At 54.7% G+C, this 26,017-nt stretch overlaps 1 protein-coding gene across 1 annotated transcript in view; it reads right to left on the reverse strand.

Annotated features, from left to right (window-relative positions):
- Positions 1 to 26,017, reverse strand: part of FSIP1 (fibrous sheath interacting protein 1) — a 577,935-nt gene that overhangs the window by 9,944 nt on the left and 541,974 nt on the right. Inside the window, exon 11 of the mRNA XM_069209159.1 lies at positions 1,568 to 1,916. Coding sequence (XP_069065260.1) covers positions 1,568 to 1,916 — 349 coding nt within the window. The remainder of the gene's footprint in view (positions 1 to 1,567; positions 1,917 to 26,017) is intronic.

Raw genomic sequence — 26,017 nt, forward strand, 5'->3', positions numbered from 1 at the left:
TCTCAGGGTCTCACCTTCTTCAGCCTCTTCACGTATCTCACACACCTTACCCACTCAGGGGTGTCACCCCTTCCACTCCCTTGAGGGGCCTCACACATCACATCCTCTCAGGGGTCTTTCGCTCCCTCCAGCCCCTCTACGTGCCTCACGCCCGCTCCGGGCTCTCTCACCTCCTCTGCCTCCCAACCTCTCAGGGGTCTATGACCCGTCCGCCCCCATCACTCTCACCCTCAAGGGTCTCACTTCCGGGGTCTCTCGACTTCCCCAGCCTTCCTCCTGTGCCTCCCACCCTCTCAGTGGTCTCACCCCCTCCTACCCCAACCCCTTCTACCACCCACCCTCCCAGGGGTCTCACCCCCTCAAGCTCTCTCATGGCTCTCCCCTCCTCCAGGCCCCCTCCTCCCGTGCATCACACCCTCTCGGGGGTCTCACCCCCTTCAGCCCACCCACTCTCTCAGGGGCCTCACCTCCTTCAGCCCTCTCAGCGGTCTACCCCCTCCAGGTCCCCCTACTCCCGTGCCCCACACCCTCTCAGGGGTCTCACTCCCTCCAGCTCACCCATCCTCTCAGGGGTCTCACCTCCTCCAGCCCCCACCACTCATGCCATCCTCTCAGGGATCTCACGTCCTCCAGCCCTCTCAGGGGTCTCATCTCCTCCAGCCCTACCCACCGTCTCGGGGGGTCTCACCTCCTCCAGCCCTATCAGGGGGTCTCCCCTCCTTCACCCCCACAGTGCCTCACACACTCTCAGGGGTCTCTCCCCTCATCCAGCCCTCGCCGGGATCCCACTTTCTCCAGGTCCCGTCCTCCCATGCCTCACCCTCTCAGGGGTCTCACCCCCTTCAGCCTCCCCCCCATCCTCTCAGGGGTCTCACCTCCTCCAGGTCCCATCCTCCTGTGCATCACACCCTCTCAGGGGTCTCACCCCCAACCCACCCATCCTCTCAGGGGTCTCACCTACTCCAGCCCCGACCCCTCCTGCCACCCTCTCAGAGGTCTCATCTCCTCCAGCCCCACCCACCCTCTCAGGGGGTCTCACCTCCTTCAGCCCTCTCAGGGGGTCTCCCCTCCTCCAACCCCCAGTGTCTCACACACTCTCAGGGGTCTCTCCCCTGATCCAGCCCTCTCAGGGGTCTCACCTCCTTCAGCCCCCCCCCTCAAGTGCCACACACCCTTTCAGGGGTTTCACCTTCTCAGCCGTCTCAGGGGTCTCACATCCTCTCAAGGGTATCACCACCTCCACCCATCCTCCCCCGTGCCTCACCCCTCTCAGGGGTCTCACCTCCTCAGTCCTCCCAGGGGTCTCAAACTCCAGCCCCCCACCCTCACAGGGGTCTCACCTCCTCCAGCCCCCACCACTTCTGCCACCCTCTCAGAGGTCTCATCTCCTCCAGCCCCACCCATCGTCTCAGGGGGACTCACCTCCTCCACCCCAGTGCCTCACACACTCCCAAGGGTCTCTCCCCTCATCCAGCCCTCTCAGGGGTCTCACCTCCTCCAGCCCCACCCGCCGTCTCAGGGGGTCTCACCCCCTCTCAGGGGTCTCACATCCTCTCAGGGGTCTCACCTCCTCCGGGCCCCTCCAGGGTCTCCCCGCCGCCCTCTTCGTCTGCGTCTGGACACGTGGGCGGCTCCGCCAGGAAGGAAGGTTTGCTGAACTGTCTCACACGTAGCGCCTGGGCCATGTAGTATCCGAGCTGGGCGCTATCTCCGTCGTCACCTCCATCCCTGGATGGGCTCCCGATTCCTGACGCTTCCTCCTCCTCCCTGGTCCCAGAGGCGTGAGGGGTGTCCAGGCCTCCCATGGGGGGGCTCTGGGCCTCAGGCACCGGGAGGGAGACGGTGCTGCCCCCCCTCTGGCTCCAGCACTCCGACAGCAGGGCCCTGAGATGCTGCTCTGACAGGCCTGGGGGGCCCTGGGGGATGAAGGAGAAAGGGTTAGCGCGTGAGACATCCAGGGAGAGCAGAAGCAAAAGAGAGGGAGAGACAGTGGGGGAGACAGAGAGAGGGAGAGAGAGAAAGAGGAGAGACAGAGAGAGGGAGGGAAGGAGACAGGGTTAGGGCGTGAGACATCCAGGGTGAGCAGAAGCAACAGAGAGGGGGGGGAGAGACAGCGAGAGAGAGAGAGAAAGAAAGAGACAGAGGGGGAGAGGGAGATTAGGAGAAAGAGGGTGAGACACAAGGGGAAATAGGGAAGGAGACAGGGCAAGGGACCTTCGAGGAAAACAGAAGCAACAGAGTGACAGAGAGAGAGATATAGAGAGAGAGAGAGAGAGAGGGGGGAGAGAGAGAGAGAGAGAGAGATAGAGAGAGAGAGAGAGACAGAGGGAGAGAGGGAAGGAGACAGGGTTAGGGCGTAAGACATCCAGGGTGAGCAGAAGCAACAGAGAGGGGGGGGAGAGACAGCGAGAGAGAGAGAGAAAGAAAGAGACAGAGGGAGAGAGGGGAGAGACAGAGGGAGAGAGGGGAGAGAGAGATTAGGAGAAAGAGGGTGAGACACATGGGGAAATAGGGAAGGAGACAGGGCAAGGGACCTCAGAGAGAGAGAGACAAAGAGTGAGTGATAGAGAGAGAGATGGGGAGAGACAGAGGGAGAGAGAGCGAGAAGGCGAGACAGAGAGAGAGGGAGAGAGAGAGAGACAGAGAGAGAGGGAGAGAGAGAGAGACAGAGAGAGGGGGAGAGAGAGAGAGAGAGAGAGAGAGAGAGAGAGAGAGAGAGAGAAAGAGAGGTAGAGACAAAGAGTGAGTGATAGAGAGAGAGATGGGGAGAGACAGAGGGAGAGAGAGCGAGAAGGCGAGACAGAGAGAGAGGGAGAGAGAGAGAGACAGAGAGAGGGGGAGAGAGAGAGAGAGAGAGAGAGAGAGAGAGAGAGAGAGAGAGAGAGAGAGAGAGAGAAAGAGAGGTAGAGACAAAGAGTGAGTGATAGAGAGAGAGAGAGATGGGGAGAGACAGAGGGGGGAGAGAGAGAGAGGAGAGAGAGGGAGAGGGGGGAGAGAAAGAGGGCGAGAGAGACAGAGCTAGAAGGCGAGACAGAGAGAGAGGGGGAGAGACAGGGGGAGAGAGAGAGAGAGACAGAGCGAGAAGGCGAGACAGAGAGAGAGAGAGAGAGAGAGAGGGGGGAGTGACGGGGAGAGAGGGAGAGAGAGAGGGAGAAACAGAGGGTGAGAGAGAGGGGGGGGGAGAGGGGAAGAGAGAGAGAAATGGAGAGCGAGTGAGAGACATAGCTGCCAAGGTTTGCATTGCTTATGTGTGTAATTTTTAAAAGTGCAGAGTGCTTATGAGTGACATTCAATGACTATGAGTGACATTCAATAACTATGAGTGACATTCAATGACTATGAGTGACACTTTCTCGCGCGCAAAAACCAAGCGGAGAGGTAAAGCTAAATATGAGAAATGCCCCAGGTGCTCCTGTAAAAGTGAGTGAAGGAGGACGAGTGACTCCCAGAGCCTCGTGCGGAGTAGTGAGCGCAGCTCTCACACCATCGGGGTTTGCAGACACCCCCGGGGATGGAGGGGTGTAACTGGGGAACAAGTCCTCAAATGAAAGGACTGCAAGGGGAGATCTTTAGACACTTTGGCCCTCATCCTGACCTTGGCGGGCGGCGGAGGCCGTCCGCCAAAGTCCCGCTGTCAGGTTACCGTTCCGCGGTCGAAAGACCGCAGCGGTAATTCTGACATTCCCGCTGGGCTGGCGGGCGGCCGCCCGCCAGCCCAGCGGGAAAGAGGCTTCCACGATGAAGCCGGCTCGGAATCGAGCCGGCGGAGTGGAAGCTGTGCGACGGGTGCAGTTGCACCCGTCGCGTATTTCACTGTCTGCGCAGCAGACAGTGAAATACATTTAGGGGCCCTCTTACGGGGGCCCCTGCAGTGCCCATGCCAGTGGCATGGGCACTGCAGGGGCCCCCAGGGGCCCCGCGACCCCCCCTACCGCCATCCGGTTCCCGGCGGGCGGACCGCCGGGAACTGGATGGCGGTAGGGGGGGTCGGAATCCCCTCGGCGATTCCAAGGGGCAGCGGAAAACCGGCGGGAGACCGCCGGTTTTCCTGCACTGACCGCGGCCAAAGCGCCGCGGTCAGAATGCCCTGCGGGGCACCGCCGGTCTGTCGGCGGTGCTCCCGCCGACCCGCCGGGGTTAGAATCACCCCCTTTATGTGGGTGGAGTGAGCACCAGAGACAGTGTTCTATGTTCAGGGTCTCCCGGGCCCCTCCTCACCGCAGCCAGCATCGATGTCACAGACTGCACATATATCCCGATGTGACCCTGACTCCCCCAGACTGGCAGCCGAGGGGGGACACATGGCAGGTGCAGGCTCCCCACACTCCTCCAGCTCTTAGGGACATCCTGCCCGCAGCGGGGGAGGACGGAGCACTACAGCATCGCTGGGAATGATTCCACACCTCACAAGACCCTCCAAATAGGATGCTGACGCGTTTCGCCCCTCTGACTTTGGCCTTCTTCAGGACAGTGGGAGAAAGAGGCCCTAAAAGAATACTCACAAAATATATCTCTGAGAGGGAGGGTGGGGGGAAGAGAGAAAGCGACAGAGGGGGATGAGAGAGAGAGAGAGACAGAGAAGGGGAATAGAGAGAGACAGAGAGAAAGAGAGACAGAGAGAGAGAATGAGATAGACGGGCTGCAACACACATAGAACAGAGAGTGAGAGCAAAAGAGAAAGACAGGGTGTAGTGCAAAAGACAGAGAAACAGTGAGGGGGTACCCGTCCCCAGGCCTCACACTACATTTGTGGCAGGGAGGCGTGAGGTGCAGAGGCACTGGGAGCTGAAAGTGAGGCATGAGGTGCTGGTGATGAGGCATGGGATGCTGGCAGTGAGTTCTGAGGTACTGGCAGTGAGGCGTGAGGTGCTGAGGCATGGGAGGCTGGCAGTGAGGTATGAGGTACTGGCAGTGAGGTGCTGAGGCATGGGAGGCTGGCAGTGAGGTGTGAGGTACTGGCAGTGAGGCTTGAGGTGCTGAGGCATGGGAGGCTGGCGGTGAGGTATGAGGTACTGGCAGTGAGGCGTAAGGTGCTGAGGCATGGGAGGCTGGCGGTGAGGTATGAGGTACTGGCAGTGAGGCGTGAGGTGCTGAGGCATGGGAGGCTGGCAATGAGGTGTGAGGTACTGGCAGTGAGGCGTGAGGTGCTGAGGCATGGGAGGCTGGGGTGAGGTCTGAAGTACTGGCAGTGAGGCGTGCGGTGCTGAGGCATGGGAGGCTGGCAATGAGGTGTAAGGTACCGGCAGTGAGGAGTGAGGTGCTGAGGCATGGGAGGCTGGGGTGAGGTCTAAGGTACTGAGGCATGGGGGATTGGAGGTGCGGTATTAGGTACTGGCAGTGAGGCATGAGATGCTGAGGCATGGGGGCTGGGGGTGAGGTGTGAGGTACTGGCAGTGAGGCGTGAGGTGCTGAGGCATGGAAGGCAGGGGGTGAGGTATGAGGCACTGGCAGTGATGCGTGAGGTGCTAAGGCATGGGAGGCTGGGTGTGAGTTATGAGGTACTGGCAGTGAGGTGCTGAGGCATGGGAGGCTGGGGGTGAGGTATGAGGTACTGGCAGTTAGGGGTAAGGTGCTGAGGCATGGGAGGCTGGCGGGGAGGTATGAGGTACTGGCAGTGAGGCTTGAAGTGCTGAGGCATGGGAGACTGGGGTGCGGTATGAGGTACTGATAGTGAGGCGTGAGGTGCTGAGGCATGGGAGGCTGGGGGTGAGGTATGAGGTACTGGCAGTGAGGTGTGAGGTGCTGAGGCATGGGAGGCTGGCGGTGAGGTATGAGGTACTAGCAGTGAGGCTGAGGTGCTGAGGCATGGGAGGCTGGGCGTGAGTGGTTGTGAGGTACTGGCAGTGAGGCATGAAGTGCTGAGGCATGGGAGGCTGGGGGTGAGGTATGAGGTACTGGCAGTGAGGCATGAGGTGCTGAGGCATGGGAGGCTGGCAGTGAGGTGTGAGGTACTGACAGTGAGGCGTGAGGTGCTGAGGCATCGGAGGCTGGGGTGAGGTATGAGGTACTGGCAGTGTGGTGCTGAGGCATAGGACGCTGGCGGTGAGGTATGATGTACTGGCAGTGAGGCGTGAGGTGCTGAGGCATGGGAGGCTGGGGGTGAGGTGTGAGGCACTGTCAGTGAGGCGTGAGGTGCTGAGGCATGGGAGGCTGGGGGTGAGGGGTGAGGTGTGAGGCACTGTCAGTGAGGCGTGAGGTGCTGAGGCATGGGAGGCTGGCAGTGAGGTATGAGGTACTGGCAGTGAGGCGTGAGGTGCTGCGGCATGGGATGCTGGGGGTGAGGTATGAGGTACTGGCAGTGAGGCGTGAAGTGCTGCGGCATGGGAGGCTGGGGGTGAGGTATGAGGTACTGGCAGTGAGGAGTATCCACAAAGCTAAATTTGCTTCTGTAAATTGAATCATATGTGAATCCACATGTGTACCAAGGGGGAGGTTTATACCTAAGGGGCTTATTCACAAATACACATTTACACCTGCGTAAAACTACATGTGTGGATTTACTCTCGTACTTCGTAGAAGCTTCACTACTTTTCACTGTCTCCGAGTGTAAAGTTACTAGAAGTTGTAACTAGAACGCTTCTCACCCATGGGGTGTTCTTTGAGTACCTGCTCCATTACTGCCTAGGGGAGTGCGTTGCAGTACCTGTGAGTGCCCTGTGTGCTGCTCAATCACTCCAAGGCTGGCACACTTACTACTGTGCTGTCACCTTTAGGGCTGTAGTGACTTTAGAAATGCAGTTGTGAGTATAAAGGTCTTTACTCTCCTTACTTTTCCCTAAGTCACTCCATATTGCAGCAGAAATTCCCCATATTGTCACATCACCCCCCCCGGTCACCACCCATTTACTACTAACTAAAACTGAGGAGCGTGGAGATCTCTCCACAGAAATCATAAATGAGGGGTAGGTTTCCACCTGTGGGTTTGTGAATTGCACGTTGTAGTAAGTGTTACTTCAGCAGAACCACTGAACATACCACAGGTTGTTTCATAATATTCTATGAGTGAAGTACTTCTGGAAATCAGAAGATACGGAATTCGGAATTACAGTCAATCAACAAATCAGCACAAACTCAAAAATAAATACTGCAGGCTGAAGAGCACTGTTGATGCCCGCCTTGAACAGGTGCTGACGGTGCCACCAGGGCTGCCAACACCTAAATACTGCAGGCTGAAGAGCACTGTTGATGCCCGCCTTGAACAGGTGCTGACGGTGCCACCAGGGCTGCCAACACCTAAATACTGCAGGCTGAAGAGCACTGTTGAAGCCCGCCTTGAACAGGTGCTGAAGGTGCCACCAGGGCTGCCAACACCTAAATACTGCAGGCTGAAGAGCACTGTTGATGCCCGCCTTGAACAGGTGCTGAAGGTGCCACCAAGGCTGCCAACACCTAAATACTGCAGGCTGAAGAGCACTGTTGATGCCCGCCTTGAACAGGTGCTGAAGGTGCCACCAGGGCTGACGACACCTGAATACTGCAGGCTGAAGAGCACTGTTGAAGCCCGCCTTGAACAGGTGCTGAAGGTGCCACCAGGGCTGCCAACACCTAAATACTGCAGGCTGAAGAGCACTGTTGATGCCCGCCTTGAACAGGTGCTGAAGGTGCCACCAAGGCTGCCAACACCTAAATACTGCAGGCTGAAGAGCACTGTTGATGCCCGCCTTGAACAGGTGCTGAAGGTGCCACCAGGGCTGACGACACCTGAATACTGCAGGCTGAAGAGCACTGTTGAAGCCCGCCTTGAACAGGTGCTGAAGGTGCCACCAAGGCTGCCAACACCTAAATACTGCAGGCTGAAGATCACTGTTGATGCCCGCCTTGAACAGGTGCTGAGGGTGCCACCAGGGCTGCCAACACCTAAATACTGCAGGCTGAAGAGCACTGTTGATGCCCGCCTTGAACAGGTGCTGAAGGTGCCACCAAGGCTGCCAACACCTAAATACTGCAGGCTGAAGAGCACTGTTGATGCCCGCCTTGAACAGGTGCTGAAGGTGCCACCAAGGCTGCCGACACCTAAATACTGCAGGCTGAAGAGCACTGTTGATGCCCGCCTTGAACAGGTGCTGACGGTGCCACCAGGGCTGCCAACACCTGAATACTGCAGGCTGAAGAGCACTGTTGATGCCCGCCTTGAACAGGTGCTGAAGGTGCCACCAGGGCTGCCAACACCTTGACGAATCCTTGGAACAAGTGGTATAACTAGGTCCACTGAACAGATAGTATATCTATAGCCTGCTTTGTTAACGTAAATCTCTAGGGCAGAGAGGGAGTACACTGCTGCCCTGCACCAGCCCCCGCAGTGCAGGAGAGGAACTCTTGATGGAGGTCCAGGCCACTTACAAGACCCTCGCCACCAGGGGCGGAGGAAACAATCCATTTCTGGGGTGGGGGGGGAGACCTCTCAATGGACTATACAAATCGCCCATTGTTTGCGAAATGCAGGCTGTACACAATCATATAGTTTGGACGTGAAAGAGGGAGACGGGAAGACAGGTTGTCAGTCTGAAAGTAGGTTTTATTGTTATTTACATTCACAAAGTATTGAGATAAATATGAAAACACATGTTGATGAACCTGCATCTTCATGCACCGTGCAGTGCAGGTAGGAGGGGGGCAGGAAGTACATACCCTTGTGCCCCACACCGACCATGCGTCTCGCCTCATGCAAACTGAAACCCCACTGGAGGTATCAAAAGCCCTCAGGTACAATAATGGTTAACTGTGCTCTGAAACCGTAGTTCGAATAACACTTCTGCTCTGTGGATCGTGGGCAGCTCAGCTCCACATCAGTCAACACTGAGAGCATTTACACTGAAGAAGCTCCTGGTGTTACAGACTACTTAACACATGGGATTCTGTCACCCCCTGCATAAACAGCAGTCATTCATTTCTATGTGATCGGCTACTTCTGATGCATAAAGAAAAGACGTCAGAACTCGACTATTATAAGGTTATTACAGTCACGTTTTGACTTGCCTTCTGCCAGAGCCAGCAGCCAAGGTGAAAGGCAGGGCAGGACCTGGAACATACTTAAAGCAGCTGTTTAAAGCAACAAATGCAACATTGCATTTCTTTCTTCTGCCCTATTTTAATTTCTTAAAATTACAGAAGCTACGCACTAAGGCAATGATTCCCAACCTTTCAACTCCTGAGGACCTCCACTGAATCACTACTGGAAGCCGGGGACCCCAGAGCAATTTGTATAATTTAAATTTCAAACATTAAAACAGCAATTCACAAAACATACACAAACAAGCACATACCAAACAAATACTTGAATTGCTAAAGATCTAATTATTTTATATTGAAAAAATATCCAAGAATCGTAAAACTTTCATGGGAAGGTTGGAGCTGCATCTCAGGTGACTAACCTCAATTGTTAGTCTTATTTAGGAAAGCTGAATCCTCAGTTCAGATTCTACATTTCCCAAGTGATTTCTGTTATTTTTTAGGTAGTGAGATCTGAAAATGCTTTTTCACATAAATATGTGGTGTGGAAAGGAAGTAAACCATAAGGACCTCTCCCTCTCCATAGCCTCCGTCACATATAATTTGTTGTATAGCACCTCTCATACCCGTGTAGGGTGTCAGGGCACTTTAGGGGGCTACAAGGTGTAGGATTCACGTGATCCACACTCCAGGCATTTGCTAAGAGTGCTTGTCTGGAGAAGAACACATTTAGGATTCAGAATGTAACACAGTGGGTAGCTTTGACTTGAATATTAAGATTGTATTTCTACATAAGCAAACCTTTATTAGCAGCATAAGAAAAATGAAAGACTGGGAAAACAAAACATAACTTTCTAACCTGTGCCAAGCAGCTCTTTGATGGCGGTTCATAACTCACTGTACTAGACTCACGGGGCTAAGTTACGATTGTAGCTTATTTCCTGCACAGTAACTAAAGAATCTCTGTGACAAAGTATCCCACTGTGCTTTCACATAAAATACTGTTCTTTGCATGACACACATTCTTGCAGCAGGCACATTAACCCCCTGCGCTACCTTAGATGAGTCAAAACTGTCACTAGACAAAACCCTTACCTCTCTCCCACAGGCACATTAATCACCTTATCTTGATGCTGTTATTTTTGCCTGACAGCCTCCAGTGACTGCAAAGAAACAGGGGTAGAGAGGGAATGAAAAATAAAAAATAACACTTGATCTCTGTCTGGCTGCCGTCTCTCCTCCGTCCTCTTCTCTTCCTGAGTCCCGGCAGCACGGAAGCACACAGGCTCCCAGACTCCCCTAAGCCAATCAAAACGCTGCTGTCAACAGCATGACAGCAGCGTGGTGATTGGTCTGAGCAGCCTGGTTCAGCACTCAGACAGGGACTGGGCGTCTGTTCATGTTCTCCACCTGTCTGTGCAATACAGCCGGGCAGGGAAATACTAAGTGCGCATGTCTGTTTGACCAGCCCAAGACGGCGGGCTAAACCATTGTGCGCACTTATGGTGCACATTCCACTCCTCCTCCTTGTGACACAGCCCACCCCGCCCTAACTTGGCTCTCAACTGAAAAATAAAATGATAATAACTTTGTGTTGTTATCATTTTATTTTTCCTTTTATGCACTGCTCAGAGCAGTTGGGGAATGCTCCTCCCCCTTAGCGGAGGAGCCGCCGCTGCTGGATGTACAAGGAACTTTGCAGTGTTTTTAAAACTGCTGCACAAAGGAAGTAATAAATATAAAACATGTGTTTCTAGATGCCCCAGCTGGAGAAGTGCCTTTCTGCTGGCCCAGGTCTGCGGATTCCCTGGGAATGTGTCACTGACCCTTGGGGGGCCTCAGACCACAGGTTGGGAACTGCTGCACTAAGCCTTTAAGTGGCTTGTGGGTAAGTTGATGGTGTGGTATTATATGGGCTACTGTACCCCTTGGCGTAGATAAGGATGACTGCAAGTCATCTTGGAGTGCCATACTTTATAAACAAGCACTGGCAAAGCTAATAAGTCTCACCTATACAGAGCTATTGGCTTCATTAGCGTGTTTTAGCCATGTTGTAAACTAGCATGGCTGCTGTTCAGCATGGCTATGAGTTAATGGCATAAAGGAGAATGACATGTCAAAGTGTTGTCGATTAGTGTGGTATAGAGTGTTGAGGAGTGAGTAGAGTGGTGTCAGAGTGGAGTAGAGTGGAGAGGCATAAAGAAGAGTGCAGTGACAGAGTGGCATAAAGTAATTTGGAGTGCCATAGAGAGAGCTGAATAGGGTGTCTTTGAGCATGGTACATTGTGGTGTAGTGCAGTGGCATGGAGTGTCGTCGAGTGGAGTAGAGTACCATAGATTGAAGTGGAATAGAATGTCATGGAGTGCCACAGAGTGGGGTAGTATGTCACAGAATAGACTGGAGTAAAGCGGCATGGAGTGGTGTAGAGGCAATTGTGTACAGAGTCAGAGTGGAGTAAAGTGTTGCATAGTGGCACAGACTAGAGTAAAGTTTAATGGAGTAGAGTGTCGGAGCGGAGCGTTATGGAGTGTAATGTCATAGCGTGGAGTGTCGTAGAGTGATCTAGAGTGAAGTGGTGCAGAGTAGATTGGCATAGAGTGCATTGGTTTTTAGTAAAGTGGTGTAGAGTGCATTGGTGTAGAGTGCACTGGTTTAGAATAGAGTGCACTACTCTAGCGGTGCAGAGTACAGCCGCAGAGTGGAGTGGTACAGCATAGATTACAGTGGCGTAGAGTGCAGTGGTGCAGCATAGAGGGATGTAGAGTGTAGTGATGCAGCATAGGGGGGCGTAGAGTGCAGTGGTGCAGAGTGTAGTGGCACAGAGTGCAGTGGTGCAGCATAGAGGGGAGTAGAGTGCAGTGGCACAGAGTGCTGCGTCGTAGGGTGATGTGGTGCATGGTAGAGTGCAGTGATGCAGCATAGAGTGGTGTAGAGTGCAGTGATGCAGCATAGAGGGGCGTAGAGTGCAGTGGTGCAGAGTGCTGTGCCGCAGGGTGACGTGGTGCATGGTAGAGTGGTGTGCTACAAGATAGAGTGGTGTAGAGTGCAGTGGTGCAGCACAGAGGGGTTTAGAGTGCAGTGGTGCAGCACAGAGGGGTGTAGAGTGCAGTGATGCAGCATAGAGGGGTGTAGAGTGCAGTGGCACAGAGTACAGTGGTGCAGAGTGCTGTGCCGTAGGGTGACGTGGTGCATGGTAGAGTGGAGTGCTGCAAGCTAGAGTGGTGTAGAGTGCAGTGATGTAGGATAGAGAGGTGTAGAGTGCAGTGGCACAGAGTGTTGTGCCGTAGGGTGACGTGGTGCATGGTAGAGTGGAGTGCTACAAGATAGAGTGCCGTAGAGTGCAGTGGTGCAGCATAGAGGGGTACAGAGTGCAGTGGCGCGGCACAGAGGGGTGTAGAGTGCAGTGGTGCAGAGTGCTGTGTCGTACGGTGACGTGGTGCATGGTAGAGTGGAGTGCTACAAGAGAGAGTGGCGTAGAGTGCAGTGGTGCGTCACAGAGGGCTGTAGAGTGTAGTGGCACAAAGTGCAGTGCTGCAGCATAGAGTGGCGTAGAGTGCAGTGGCACAGAGTGCTGTGCCGTAGGGCAACGTGGTGCATGGTAGAGTGCTACAAGACAGAGGGGGTTATTCTAACTTTGGAGGAGGTGTTAATCCGTCCCAAAAGTGACGGAAAAGTGACGGATTTACCACCAGCCGTATTACGAGTCCATTATATCCTATGGAACTCGTAATACGGCTGGTGGTATATCCGTCACTTTACCGTCACTTTTGGGACGGATTAACACTCCTCCAAAGTTAGAATAACCCCCAGAGTGTCGTAGAGTGCAGTGATGCAGCATAGAGGGGTGTAGAGTGCAGTGGCGTAGAGTGCAGTGGTGCAGAATGCTGTGCCGTAGGGTGACGTGGTGCATGGTAGAGTGGAGTGCTACAAGATAGAGTGGCGTAGGGTGCAGTGATGCCGCATAGAGGGGTGTAGAGTGCAGTGGCACAGAGTGCAGTGGTGCAGAGTGCTGTTCCGTAGGGTTACGTGGTGCATGGTAGAGTGCTGCAAGATAGAGTGGCGTAGAGTGCAGTGGTGCAGCACTGAGGATGTAGAGTACAGTAGCACAGAGTGCAGTGGTACAGAGTGCTGTGTCGTAGGGTGACGTGGTGCATGGTAGAGTGGAGTGCTACAAGATAGAGTGGTGTAGAGTGCAATGGTGCAGCATAGAGGGGTGTAGAGTGCAGTGATGCAGCATAGAGTGGCATAGAGTGCAGTGGTGTGGCATAGAGGGGCGTAGGGTGCAGTGGTGCAGAGTGCTGTGCCGTATGGTGACGTGGTGCATGGTAGAGTGGAGTGCTACAAGATAGAGTGGTGTAGAGAGCAGTGGTGCGGCATAGAGGGTTGTAGAGCGCAGTGGCGCAGAGTGCTTTGTCACAGGGTGACGTGGTGCATGGTAGAGTGCAGTGATGCAGCATAGAGTGGCGTAGAGTACAGTGATGCAGCATAGAGGGGTGTAGAGTGCAGTGGCACAGAGTGCAGTGCCGTAGGGTGACCTGGTGCATGGTAGAGTGGAGTGCTACAAGAGAGAGTGGCGTAGAGTGCAGTGGTGCAGCATAGAGGAGTGTAGAGTGCAGTGATGCAGCATAGAGTGACGTAGAGTGCAGTGGTGCAGCATTGAAGGGTGTAGAGTGTAGTGGCACAGAGTGCAGTAGTGCAGAGTGCTGTGCCGTAGGGTGACGTGGTGCATGGTAGAGTGGAGTGCTGCAGGATAGAGTGGCATAGAGTGCAGTGGTGCGGCATAGAGGGGTGTAGAGTGCAGTGGCACAGAGTGCAGTGGTACAGAGTGTTGTGCCGTAGGGTGACGTGGTGCATGGTAGAGTGGAGTGCTACAAGATAGAGTGGCGTAGAGTGCAGTGATGCAGCATAGAGGGGTGTAGAGTGCAGTGGTACAGAGTGCTGTGCCATAGGGTGACATGGTGCATGGTAGAGGGGAGTGCTGCAGGGTAGAGTGGTGTAGAGTGCAGTGGTGCAGCATAGAGTGGCGTAGAGTGCAGTGGTGCAGCACAGAAGGGTGTAGAGTGCAGTGGTGCAGCATAGAGTGGCGTAGAGTGCAGTGGTGCGGCATAGAGGGGTGTAGAGTGCAGTGGTGCAGAGTGCTGTGCCATAGGGTGACGTGGTGCATGGTAGAGTGGAGTGCTACAAGATAGAGTGGCGTAGAGTGCAGTGATGCAGCATAGAGAGGTGCAGAGTGCAGTGGTGCAGCATAGAGGGGTGTAGAGTGCAGTGGCACAGAGGGCAGTAGTGCAGAGTGCTGTGCCGTAGGGTGACGTGGTGCATGGTAGAGTGGAGTGCTACAAGATAGAGTGGCGTAGAGTGCAGTGATGCAGCATAGAGAGGTGTAGAGTGCAGTGGTGCAGAGGCGCAGAGTGCAGAGTGCTGTGCCATAGGGTGACGTGGTGCATGGTAGAGAGGAGTGCTACAAGATAGAGTGCTGTAGAGTGCAGTGGTGCAGCATAGAGGGGTGTAGAGTGGAGTGGCGTAGAGTGCAGTGGTGCAGAGTGCTGTGCCATAGGGTGACGTGGTGCATGGTAGAGTGGAGTGCTACAAGATAGAGTGGCGTAGAGTGCAGTGGGGCAGCATAGAGGGGCATAGAGTGAAGTGGCACAGAGGGCAGTGGCACAGAGTGCTGTGCCGTAGGGTGACGTGGTGCATGGTAGAGTGGAGTGCTACAAGATAGAGTTCAGTGGTGCAGCATAGAGGGGTGTAGAGTGCAGTGGTGCAGAGTGCTGTGCCGTAGGGTGACATGGCACATGGTAGAGCGGAGTGCTGCAGGATAGAGTGATGTAGAGTGCAGTGATGCAGCATAGAGGGGTGTAGAGTGCAGTGGTGCAGAGTGCTGTGCCGTAGGGTGACATGGTGCATGGTAGAGTGGAGTGCTGCAAGATAGAGTGGCATAGAGTGCAGTGATGCAGCATAGAGGGTGTAGAGTGCAGTGGTGCTGCATAGAGGGGTGTAGAGTGCAGTGGCGCAGAGTGCAGTGGTGCAGAGTGCTGTGCTGTAGGGTGACGTGGTGCATGGTAGAGTGGAGTGCTACAAGATAGAGTGGTGTAGAGTGCAGTGGTGCAGCACAGAGGGGTGTAGAGTGCAGTGGCGTAGAGAGCAGTGGTGCAGAGTGCTGTGCCGTAGGGTGACGTGGTGCATGGTAGAGTGGAGTGCTGCAGGGTAGAGTGGCGTAGAGTGCAGTGGTGAGGCAAAGATGGGTATAGAGTGCAGTGTTGCAGATTGCAGTGGTACAGAGTTGTGCCATAGGGTGACGTGGTGCAAGGTAGAGTGGAGTGCTACAAGACAGAGTGGTGTAGAGTGCAGTGGTGCAGCTTAGAGGGGTGTAGAGTGCAGTGATGCAGCATAGAGTGGTGTAGAGTGCAGTGGTGCAGCATAGAGGGGTGTAGAGTGCAGTGGCACAGAGTGCTGTGACGTAGGGTGACGTGGTGCATGGTAGAGAGGAGTGCTACAAGATAGAGTGGTGTAGAGTGCAGTGGTGCAGCATAGAGGGGTGTAGAGTGCAGTGACACAGAGTGCAGTGGTGCAGAGTGTTGTGCCGCAGGGTGGCGTGGTGCATGGTAGAGTGGAGTGCTACAAGATAGAGTGGCGTAGAGTGCAGTGATGCAGCATAGAGGGGTGTAGAGTGCAGTGGTACAGAGTGCTGTGCCATAGGGTGACATGGTGCATGGTAGAGGGGAGTGCTGCAGGGTAGAGTGGTGTAGAGTGCAGTGGTGCAGCATAGAGTGGCGTAGAGTGCAGTGGTGCAGCACAGAAGGGTGTAGAGTGCAGTGGTGCAGCATAGAGTGGCGTAGAGTGCAGTGGTGCAGCATAGAGGGGTGTAGAGTGCAGTGACACGGAGTGCAGTGGTGCAGAGTGTTGTGCCGCAGGGTGGCGTGGTGCATGGTAGAGTGGAGTGCTACAAGATAGAGTGCAGTGGTGCAGCATAGAGGGGTGTAGAGTGCAGTGGTGCAGAGTGCTGTGCCGTAGGGTGACATGGCACATGGTAGAGCGGAGTGCTGCAGGATAGAGTGGTGTAGAGTGCAGTGGTGCGGCACAGAGGGGTGTAGAGTGCAGTGATGCAGCATAGAGGGGTGTAGAGTGCAGTGGTGCAGAGTGCAGTGGCGCAGAGTGCAGTGGTGCAGAGTGTTGTGCCGCAGGGTGGCGTGGTGCATGGTAGAGTGGAGTGCTACAAGATAGAGTGGTGTAGAGTGCAGTGGTGCAGCATAGAGGGGTGTAGAGTGCAGTGGCGTAGAGTGCAGTGGTGCAGAGTGTTGTGCCGTAGGGTGACGTGGCGCATGGCAGAGTGGAGTGCTACAAGATAGAGTGGCGTAGAGTGCAGTGATGCAGCATAGAGGGGTGTAGAGTGCAGTGGTACAGAGTGCTGTGCCGTAGGGTGACGTGGTGTATGGTAGAGCGGAGTGCTGCAGGATAGAGTGATGTAGAGTGCAGTGATGTAGGATAGAGAGGTGTAGAGTGCAGTGGCACAGAGTGCAGTGGTGCAGAGTGCTGTGCCGCAGGGTGACGTGGTGCATGGTAGAGTGGAGTGCTGCAGGGTAGAGTGGCGTAGAGTGCAGTGGCGAGGCAAAGATGGGTATAGAGTGCAGTGTTGCAGATTGCAGTGGTACAGAGTTGTGCCATAGGGTGACGTGGTGCAAGGTAGAGTGGAGTATTACAAGACAGAGTGGCGTAGAGTGCAGTGATGCAGCATAGAGGGGTGTAGAGTGCAGTGGTACAGAGTGCTGTGCCATAGGGTGACATGGTGCATGGTAGAGTGGAGTGCTGCAGGGTAGAGTGGCGTAGAGTGCAGTGGTGAGGCAAAGATGGGTATAGAGTGCAGTGTTGCAGATTGCAGTGGTACAGAGTTGTGCCATAGGGTGACGTGGTGCATGGTAGAGTGGAGTGCTACAAGATAGAGTGGCGTAGAGTACATTGATGCAGCATAGAGGGGTGTAGAGTGCAGTGGTACAGAGTGCTGTGCCATAGGGTGACATGGTGCATGGTAGAGGGGAGTGCTGCAGGGTAGAGTGGTGTAGAGTGCAGTGGTGCAGCATAGAGTGGCGTAGAGTGCAGTGGTGCAGCTTAGAGGGGTGTAGAGTGCAGTGATGCAGCATAGAGTGGTGTAGAGTGCAGTGGTGCAGCATAGAGGGGTGTAGAGTGCAGTGGCACAGAGTGCTGTGACGTAGGGTGACGTGGTGCATGGTAGAGAGGAGTGCTACAAGATAGAGTGGTGTAGAGTGCAGTGGTGCGGCACAGAGGGGTGTAGAGTGCAGTGATGCAGCATAGAGGGGTGTAGAGTGCAGTGGCGCAGAGTGCTGTGCCGCAGGGTGACGTGGTGCATGGTAGAGTGGAGTGCTACAAGATAGAGTGGTGTAGAGTGCAGTGTTGCAGCATAGAGGGGTGTAGAGTGCAGTGGCGTAGAGTGCAGTGGTGCAGAGTGTTGTGCCGTAGGGTGACGTGGCGCATGGCAGAGTGGAGTGCTACAAGATAGAGTGGCGTAGAGTGCAGTGATGCAGCATAGAGGGGTGTAGAGTGCAGTGGTACAGAGTGCTGTGCCGTAGGGTGACGTGGTGTATGGTAGAGCGGAGTGCTGCAGGATAGAGTGATGTAGAGTGCAGTGATGTAGGATAGAGAGGTGTAGAGTGCAGTGGCAGAGTGCAGTGGTGCAGAGTGCTGTGCCGTAGGGTGATGTGGTGCATGGTAGAGTGGAGTGCTACAAGACAGAGTGGCGTAGAATGCAGTGATGCAGCATAGAGGGGTGTAGAGTGCAGTGGTACAGAGTACTGTGCCGTAGGGTGACGTGGTGTATGGTAGAGCGGAGTGCTGCAGGATAGAGTGATGTAGAGTGCAGTGATGTAGGATAGAGAGGTGTAGAGTGCAGTGGCAGAGTGCAGTGGTGCAGAGTGCTGTGCCGTAGGGTGATGTGGTGCATGGTAGAGTGGAGTGCTACAAGACAGAGTGGCGTAGAATGCAGTGGTGCAGCATAGAGGGGTGTAGAGTGCAGGGGTGTAGAGTGCAGTGGCGTAGAGTGCAGTGGTGCAGAGTTATGTGCCGTAGGGTGATGTGGTGCATGGTAGAGTTGAGAGGTGGCGAGTAGAGTGCTGTGGTGCAGAGTACAGGGGTGTAGAGTTCAGTGGCAAAGTGTGCACTGTAAATTTTTTTGTTAAATCTAACAAAAATATCTCATTCTAAGTATATGAAATATTAAAGCCTAAAAGAAATCTCTCTCTCACTTTCTGTCTCTCTTACAATCAATTTCTTACACACCCACTTAGACAATTACGCACCCACTCACAGACCAACTGATACCCTCATGTAGCCACTCAGAGACCCGCGTACAGACTGATGCATCCGCTAAAACACTGATGTTCGCACTCTTACACACAGACACACAATCTGACTGTCACTCCCACCCCAGATACACCCTCTCACATCTATCCTCACACCCAGAGAAGCTGCAGCTAACTCCTACCGCGCATGGCGAAAGGGCTGTGCACAGCGAGGGTTTGGGTGGTTGGGGAGCGCAGGCCAGGTCTTGCGGGCAACCTTCTCTGCGCATGGGTGAAGGACGTGCATGGTTGGGTGCTTTTGGGGGGTTAGTGGCCAACCGCTGCCTCGGACGGCCAAAGGCCGTGTGCTGCGATGGTTGAATTAATTTATAGTAATTAAAATTACTATTTGTTAAAAAAAAAACAAATAAAAAACATAGGTTACATAGACGATATAGTTAGGAAATAGAATTTAAAAAACCTTAGAAATTCTCTTTAAAAACTAAGGTTACATGAACGTTATAGTTACGTTCTGAATTTACTCTGAGCTAACTATAACTGGGGCTCCCGTAATGCACTGCTTATGACCTCACATATTACATCACTCATGACATCACTGATGACATCTCATATGACATCACTGATGACATCATCCACACAGTCATACACCCACTCATTTGCTGATACAAACTCTTGTATACCCGGGTATACAAATCTTCTCACATACTTATTCAGAGATGCATAAAAGTAGTGATATTCAGACATTCATTCAGTCAAACAGCCACTGACGCAACCACTCACTCATACACTACTAACTGAGGTATTCACAGACTCATACAGTTACTTATCAACCCACTCATACACCCACTGACACACCCACTCATACTCATGCAGCCCATTAATAGATCTCTATTCTAGTGACATCCAGTTAATCAGCTCTAGAAACACTGACACATCCACACACTCACCCATACAGTCACTGACATGCCACTGAGACTTCAATACAGTCACTTACACATGCAATCACTCAATTATACAACTATTCACACACCAACTCACTCACATGAATAGGCACTTACATACCCACTCAGTCACCCATACAGCCACTCACTGACCAACACACATTCTCCAACGTCCACTCACTATCCTATATAAACACTGACTGACTCACTCAGTTTACGATACAGCCACTCATAGACCCAATAACTACCCATACACTCACTGACACAGCCACTCAATTATACTTGCAGCCATACAGTAAGTCACTCACCAATACAGAGACACCCATTCACTTACCCAGACAACCAGTCTGACACCCACTCACTCACTCACACATGCAGCCACCCACAGACCCACTCAGTAACTGTACTGCAGCTGCTCACACAGTCACTTGCTCACCTACACAGCGACGTACACATCCATTCAGTCTCCCATACAGCAAATGATTCAACCACTCATTCACCCATAGGCACACTCACACAACCACTCACATATCGATACAACCACTTACAGTCACTGGATGATGTCATCAGTGATGTCAAATGAGATGTCATCAGTGATGTCACTGACCATGCCATGAGTGATGTAGTATGTGAGGTCATAAGCAGTGGATTATGGGAGCGCCAGTTATAGTTAGATGAGATACATATAACTGATGAATTTCTACGGTTTTTTATGAGTATAGTCAGAACCTAACTATAACGTCCATGTAACCTTTGTTTTTTTCAGTGAATATATAAATATATATTGATATGCTCACCCCTTGAGAAAGCCAATGGGCTCACTTTCTATATTTTGGTGTTATGACTGTTTGCCAAGCTCAAAAAGTCCTCCTAAGCGTAGCCAGGATCTTTGAGACCAACGGCACACTGATCATGCCAGACGCCTGAACGCTGAGTGTGGATGGCTGCTCGAAATGGGCTGGACGCAGTGCTTGGCAGCAGGCCCAGCCTTGCAGCCAATTCAACGCACAGACTTCAGCTGTGCCCAGTGTAGGGTTGCTTGCCTGTGAGGGGTGGACACAGAGCCGGATCATGCACCTTCCTCCCTGAGACGATATTAGCTCTGGGGCCCCCGCATCTAGGACACTGTGGTTCCCTGCCTGGGAGAGTGTGGTTATACCCTGGCCGGACTTTCCGGTGTAGGGAACAGAACTTTTTTCCCACCTGGCAGGAGCAGTGAAAAAAGGCAGCTACTGCCCAGGAGCAAAGGAAAGGTGCCAACTCCCGCCAGCACCCACTATGCTCCCCCCGCTGCCCCAACGGTCCCACCAGTATGGGTGCTCAGGTGGGGATCAGAGCACCCACCACAAATTAAAAAAAAGATTCAGCTCCAGTCTGGGGGAGCCGGCTGGGGCTGTAGTTGACCTGGGGCTTTCCCTAAGGCCCCCAAAAAGTTCAGAGCTGTGGGTGCCCCAGGTGGGCACCATGCACTCACTTAAGAAAAAATGCCAGTGTCCTCTGGCACCCACAATGAGTGGTGGCTGGGGAGCCAGCTGGGTATCCTAGATGGGCACGGGGAAACCCACAAAAACATTTAAAAAAAAGAATAAAAGTGAATAACAAATGAGGGCAGGAGCAGCTGCTCGAGAGGGGTCGTGCGCAGGGCCTGGCAGTTATTTTAGGGCATGGTTCAGTTACTTGAGATAACTATAGCTGGTGAATTTCACAGGTTTCGCTACTTTAAAATGGTACGCTTGGGCCATGTCCAACATGGCGCACAACTGAGAGTGCCACAGTGAGGCTCCTGACACGGTCTCATGGTGACTCCACCACACTGCCCCAGGATCTCGGCCAGGATCCCTGCGGAAGAACTCCTGCAGACACCTGGGGTGCCCAAAAAAGGCCTGTGAGGCACCGGGCACCCTCCACAACGCAGCAAAAGAGCGAGAAGCCTAGGGTAGTGTGTTAATCCAAAATGGCAGCCACCAGTCGACCCGTGGCTTGACCCCTCGGGTGGGGAAAGCACCCGCAGAGGCCTCAAGGGAAGTACCGTGAGGCCTCCCTATCTACAATGTCACCCCTGGGGGTTGCAGCGTCTGCCTTGTTCCAGTGGGAACCTGCATGAGCTCCTGGTGCAAGGGCTCACATGATGGATGACCGGCAGTGTCCACACCTCACTCATGCCATGGAGACCCACTGAACCTGATAGTGCTGCAACCAGGAATATGTCACTGAGCCACTCCTGTAGGGCTGATAGTTAGTACTACACTGGCTCCACACTGCTGCTCTAATGAAGAGAAGGCACGAGGGAGGCTTGTGTCCATCTCCCCACTCCTACGGCTCACCAGACAACACGGCAAGGACCTCCCACTGTAAGTACTAGCCTTGTGCCCTGGCTTGGTGATCAAAGCTAGCAATTTGGGGAGGGAAGCACTGACAGAGGGGTGCAACACTAGACAGACAAACAAGGCAGTGACCCCTTACAGGGGCCTGGAAGAAAGTCCCTGCTGCTGCCTACAATGCTCCCCCAGCTCCAACAATCCTGGAGTAGGCATGCCACAACCCAGTGCACCGCCCCGGGACCAAATGAAGCAACCTCACATCGCTACTTGCATGGCAGGCCACAGGGCTAGGAAGGATCCCAGCTTAAAAGACTTTCTCATGAAGCTCCCTGCCAAGGAGAGGGACCAGATCCTGGAGCCCTCGCTGCCAGCAACCCACGAAGCGTAGACTCATGAACACCCACAGGCAGAAGCACCAGTCACCCCGGACAGACATCGCTACCCTGAGAGAGAAGATCACACAGACATCAAGGAAGTTAAGAGGGATGTCCCGGAGATTGACCACAGGGACCAAACCAGCAATGCCAGGGAAGAGGACCTCGAAGACTACAGACAAGAGTTACTTACCCTGCGGAATCAACACCAAGACCTGCAAACTCACCTGGAGTCCCAGTGCAAGCAGAAAGGAGACACCTAAAGGGGTACGTCATTCGCCTCTTCCCTCACATCTTACCAGACCTTGCAGAGAAGGAGATAGTACCGCACCGCACACACTGAGTGGGCAGTTTGGCCAATGCACCAGGTATGCCGCAGGACATCTTAACATGTGTCTATTACTTCTGTCAGAAGGAGGCCATCATGGCGGCAGTGCGGGACCGGGCCTCGATTACACTGGAAGATGTACAGGTCTGGCTGTACCAGGACACTTCCCCTATCACAGTGCAACACCGCATCCTGCTCAAAACACCACTACTTCCTTCCTGCAAGACAATGGAGGCAAGTATAGATGGGGCCATCAGTCTTGCCTGTCCTTCATGTGGAACAAGGAAACACACACGATACCATGGAAGAAGCAAAATTGATCCTAGGTCTGGACGGACCAAGAAGAGGCTGCCCCAGAGACGTCCTTCACAAGTTACCAGGATGCATGGGGTCAAGCAAGACGACCTCTCACTGTTCAAGAAGACCCACACGCAGGCCCAGCAGGCCCACAGCAGATCAAAGTCACAGAGGACACACTGCGCTTCTATATCACCTTCAACAACACAAATTCTCACCTGACAGAAACGCCCTACGATGGCCACTTCATGACATGTCCTCAGATGGGGCCCACTCTAGATGAACATGCCCCTGCCAGCCACTGACAATGGCCGCTGTTGGTCTTCCGACAACCTATGCCAGACCTGAACTTGACAGGACATGCCACACCCCAACATCTGCATTCACCCGTCTATTCAGCTTTGAAAGATCACCGGGCTGGCAGGGGCTCCACCTCCCCATAACCATGTAATCTGTGATACTCTGTGGACAAGGCCGCGACCACCGTCCACACTATTGTTTCGAATTGCGTGGTGGAAGTAGTTGAATTCCCTGGTTCTACCCAGAATTCTCCCCCTCCCCCTCCGTTGACCAGCGTCTAGGCTATCCAGCACCTGTAGAGATGGACCGACACACCACTGGCCCAGGGTCCTGCCCGTACATCCCTCGCAGCACTTCCCAGGGTGAATGCTCACACCTCTACTCCAAGATTAAAATACTTAGGGGGTGATTCTAACCCTGGCGGTCGGTGATAAAGAGGCGGCCAACCCGCCAACAGGCCGGTGGTCGAAAAAATGGAATTCTGACCCTGGCGGGAACTGCCAACACAGCCCGCCAAACAGCGTGGCGGTCACCGCCAACAGGCAGGCGGCAGACAATGTACCGCCCACAGTATCACAACTCACCAATCCGCCACCTTTTCCGGGGCGGGAGCCCCGCCGATAAAAACACGGCGGAAACAGACTACGAACGGGAAAACGCGCACCAAAACACACTCCACGAGGAAGGAGGACAGCATGGAACCCGAATTAAACCTCCTACCTGCTCTCGTCTACCTTCTCATCTACCACGAGTACGAACTCCGGCGCAGACGACAACGGTGAGTACTGCACCTACGACACACGGGAGGGGGGAGGAGGGAAGCTTACGGCACACACATATGCGACCCCCACCCCCCCAAACTATGTAAACACTAATGCAGAGCAACAATGCACAGTGACACCACCCAAACCCCCCTTAAGAATGCAAAGACAGAATAAATTGGGACGAAAAATGTATATAAAAAATAGACTCTGATATGGAGCGGTCAACTATGCAAAATATCCATAACAAAATGATACTATATACACTGCCATGGAGAACCGAGGCAATTAGTCCTGTACATGAAAGTTAAATGGAACAGTCCGTGGGCCACAGTGTAGCGACACAAGGGCAAAGCCCACACAGGAGACCTGAGTCCTTTGGAGAGAACACTGCAGGGGCATCTGATGAAAACATTACAGGCACCTCAGGGGGAAGGGAAGGGGGAGGCACCACAGCCACATGAGTCCACGACGCCAGATCCACGAAGGGGCCACCATGCCCATTGATGTATCCTGGGGAGTGCAAAGCCACAGTCTCTCAAGTCTCTACAGTGGGTGGGTTGCCCACTTCACCATCCTGGGGAGTGCAAAGCCACAGTCTCTCAAGTCTCTACAGTGGGTGGGTTGCCCACTTCACCATCCTGGGGAGTGCAAAGCCACAGTCTCTCAAGTCTCTACAGTGGGTGGGTTGCCCACTTCACCATCCTGGGGAGTGCAAAGCCACAGTCCATCTGGTGGATGACAGTGTCCACTGCTCAAGGAGGAGGCATGGTGGGCACAGTGAACCATAAACAGTGCTTGAGAGGAAGGGCCCAGCGGAGCGGTGCTTGAGACGGCGGGGCCCAGCGGAGCGGTGCTTGAGAGGAAGGGCCCAGCGGAGCGGTGCTTGAGAGGAAGGGCCCAGCGGAGCGGTGCTTGAGACGGCGGGGCCCAGCGGAGCGGTGCTTGACAGGAAGGGCCCAGCGGAGCGGTGCTTGACAGGAAGGGCCCAGCGGAGCGGTGCTTGAGAGGAAGGGCCCAGCGGAGCGGTGCTTGAGACGGCGGGGCCCAGCGGAGCGGTGCTTGAGACGGCGGGCCCAGCGGAGCGGTGCTTGAGACGGCGGGGCCCAGCGGAGCGGTGCTTGAGAGGAAGGGCCCAGCGGAGCGGTGCTTGAGACGGCGGGGCCCAGCGGAGCGGTGCTTGACAGGAAGGGCCCAGCGGAGCGGTGCTTGAGAGGAAGGGCCCAGCGGAGCGGTGCTTGAGACGGCGGGGCCCAGCGGAGCGGTGCTTGACAGGAAGGGCCCAGCGGAGCGGTGCTTGAGAGGAAGGGCCCAGCGGAGCGGTGCTTGAGACGGCGGGGCCCAGCGGAGCGGTGCTTGAGACGGCGGGGCCCAGCGGAGCGGTGCTTGACAGGAAGGGCCCAGCGGAGCGGTGCTTGAGAGAAAGGGCCCAGCGGAGCGGTGCTTGAGACGGCGGGGCCCAGCGGAGTGGTGCTTGAGACGGCGGGGCCCAGCGGAGCGGTGCTTGAGAGGAAGGGCCCAGCGGAGCGGTGCTTGAGAGGATGGGCCCAGCGGAGCGGTGCTTGAGACGGCGGGGCCCAGCGGAGCGGTGCTTGAGACGGCGGGGCCCAGCGGAGCGGTGCTTGAGACGGCGGGCCCAGCGGAGCGGTGCTTGAGAGGAAGGGCCCAGCGGAGCGGTGCTTGAGACGGCGGGGCCCAGCGGAGCGGTGCTTGAGAGGAAGGGCCCAGCGGAGCGGTGCTTGAGACGGCGGGGCCCAGCGGAGCGGTGCTTGAGATGGCGGGGCCCAGCGGAGCAGTGCTTGAGACGGCGGGGCCCAGCGGAGCGGTGCTCTTCTGCACGGCGGGGCCCTGTTCAGCGGTGCTCTTCTCCACGGCGGGCCCTGTTCAGCGGTGCTCTTCTGCACGGCGGGGCCCTGTTCAGCGGTGCTCTTCTGCACGGCGGGGCCCTGTTCAGCGGTGCTCTTCTGCACGGCGGGGCCCTGTTCAGCGGTGCTCTTCTGCACGGCGGGCCCTGTTCAGCGGTGCTCTTCTCCACGGCGGGCCCTGTTCAGCGGTGCCTATCTTCGTGGCGGGGCCCTGTTCAGCGGTGCTCTTCTGCACGGCGGGCCCTGTTCAGCGGTGCTCTTCTCCACGGCGGGCCCTGTTCAGCGGTGCACATCCAGTAGGTCAAGGGAGCCAGACCTGGCCTGGACTCCCTGCTCAGTCGCCCTCCGACCGTGATGCTTCTGGACCCTTCGGGGACGGAGTCCTGGGCCCTTTGGTGTCCTCCTTTCCAGCTGGGATGTGGCATGTGGGGCCCACCTGCTCCGCGCTCCTGCTGCCTGACTTCTCCGCCCTGCTGCCCTTAAGCTCCTTAGATGGGGCTCTCGGGCCCTTGCCTCCCCTAGATGATGTGGCTGGTGAAGTGGGCGAACTTTGCTCCTTGGGGGCAGCC

This window comes from Pleurodeles waltl, chromosome 9 (assembly GCF_031143425.1).
Source record: "Pleurodeles waltl isolate 20211129_DDA chromosome 9, aPleWal1.hap1.20221129, whole genome shotgun sequence".
In the NCBI taxonomy this organism is placed as follows: Eukaryota; Metazoa; Chordata; class Amphibia; order Caudata; family Salamandridae; genus Pleurodeles; species Pleurodeles waltl.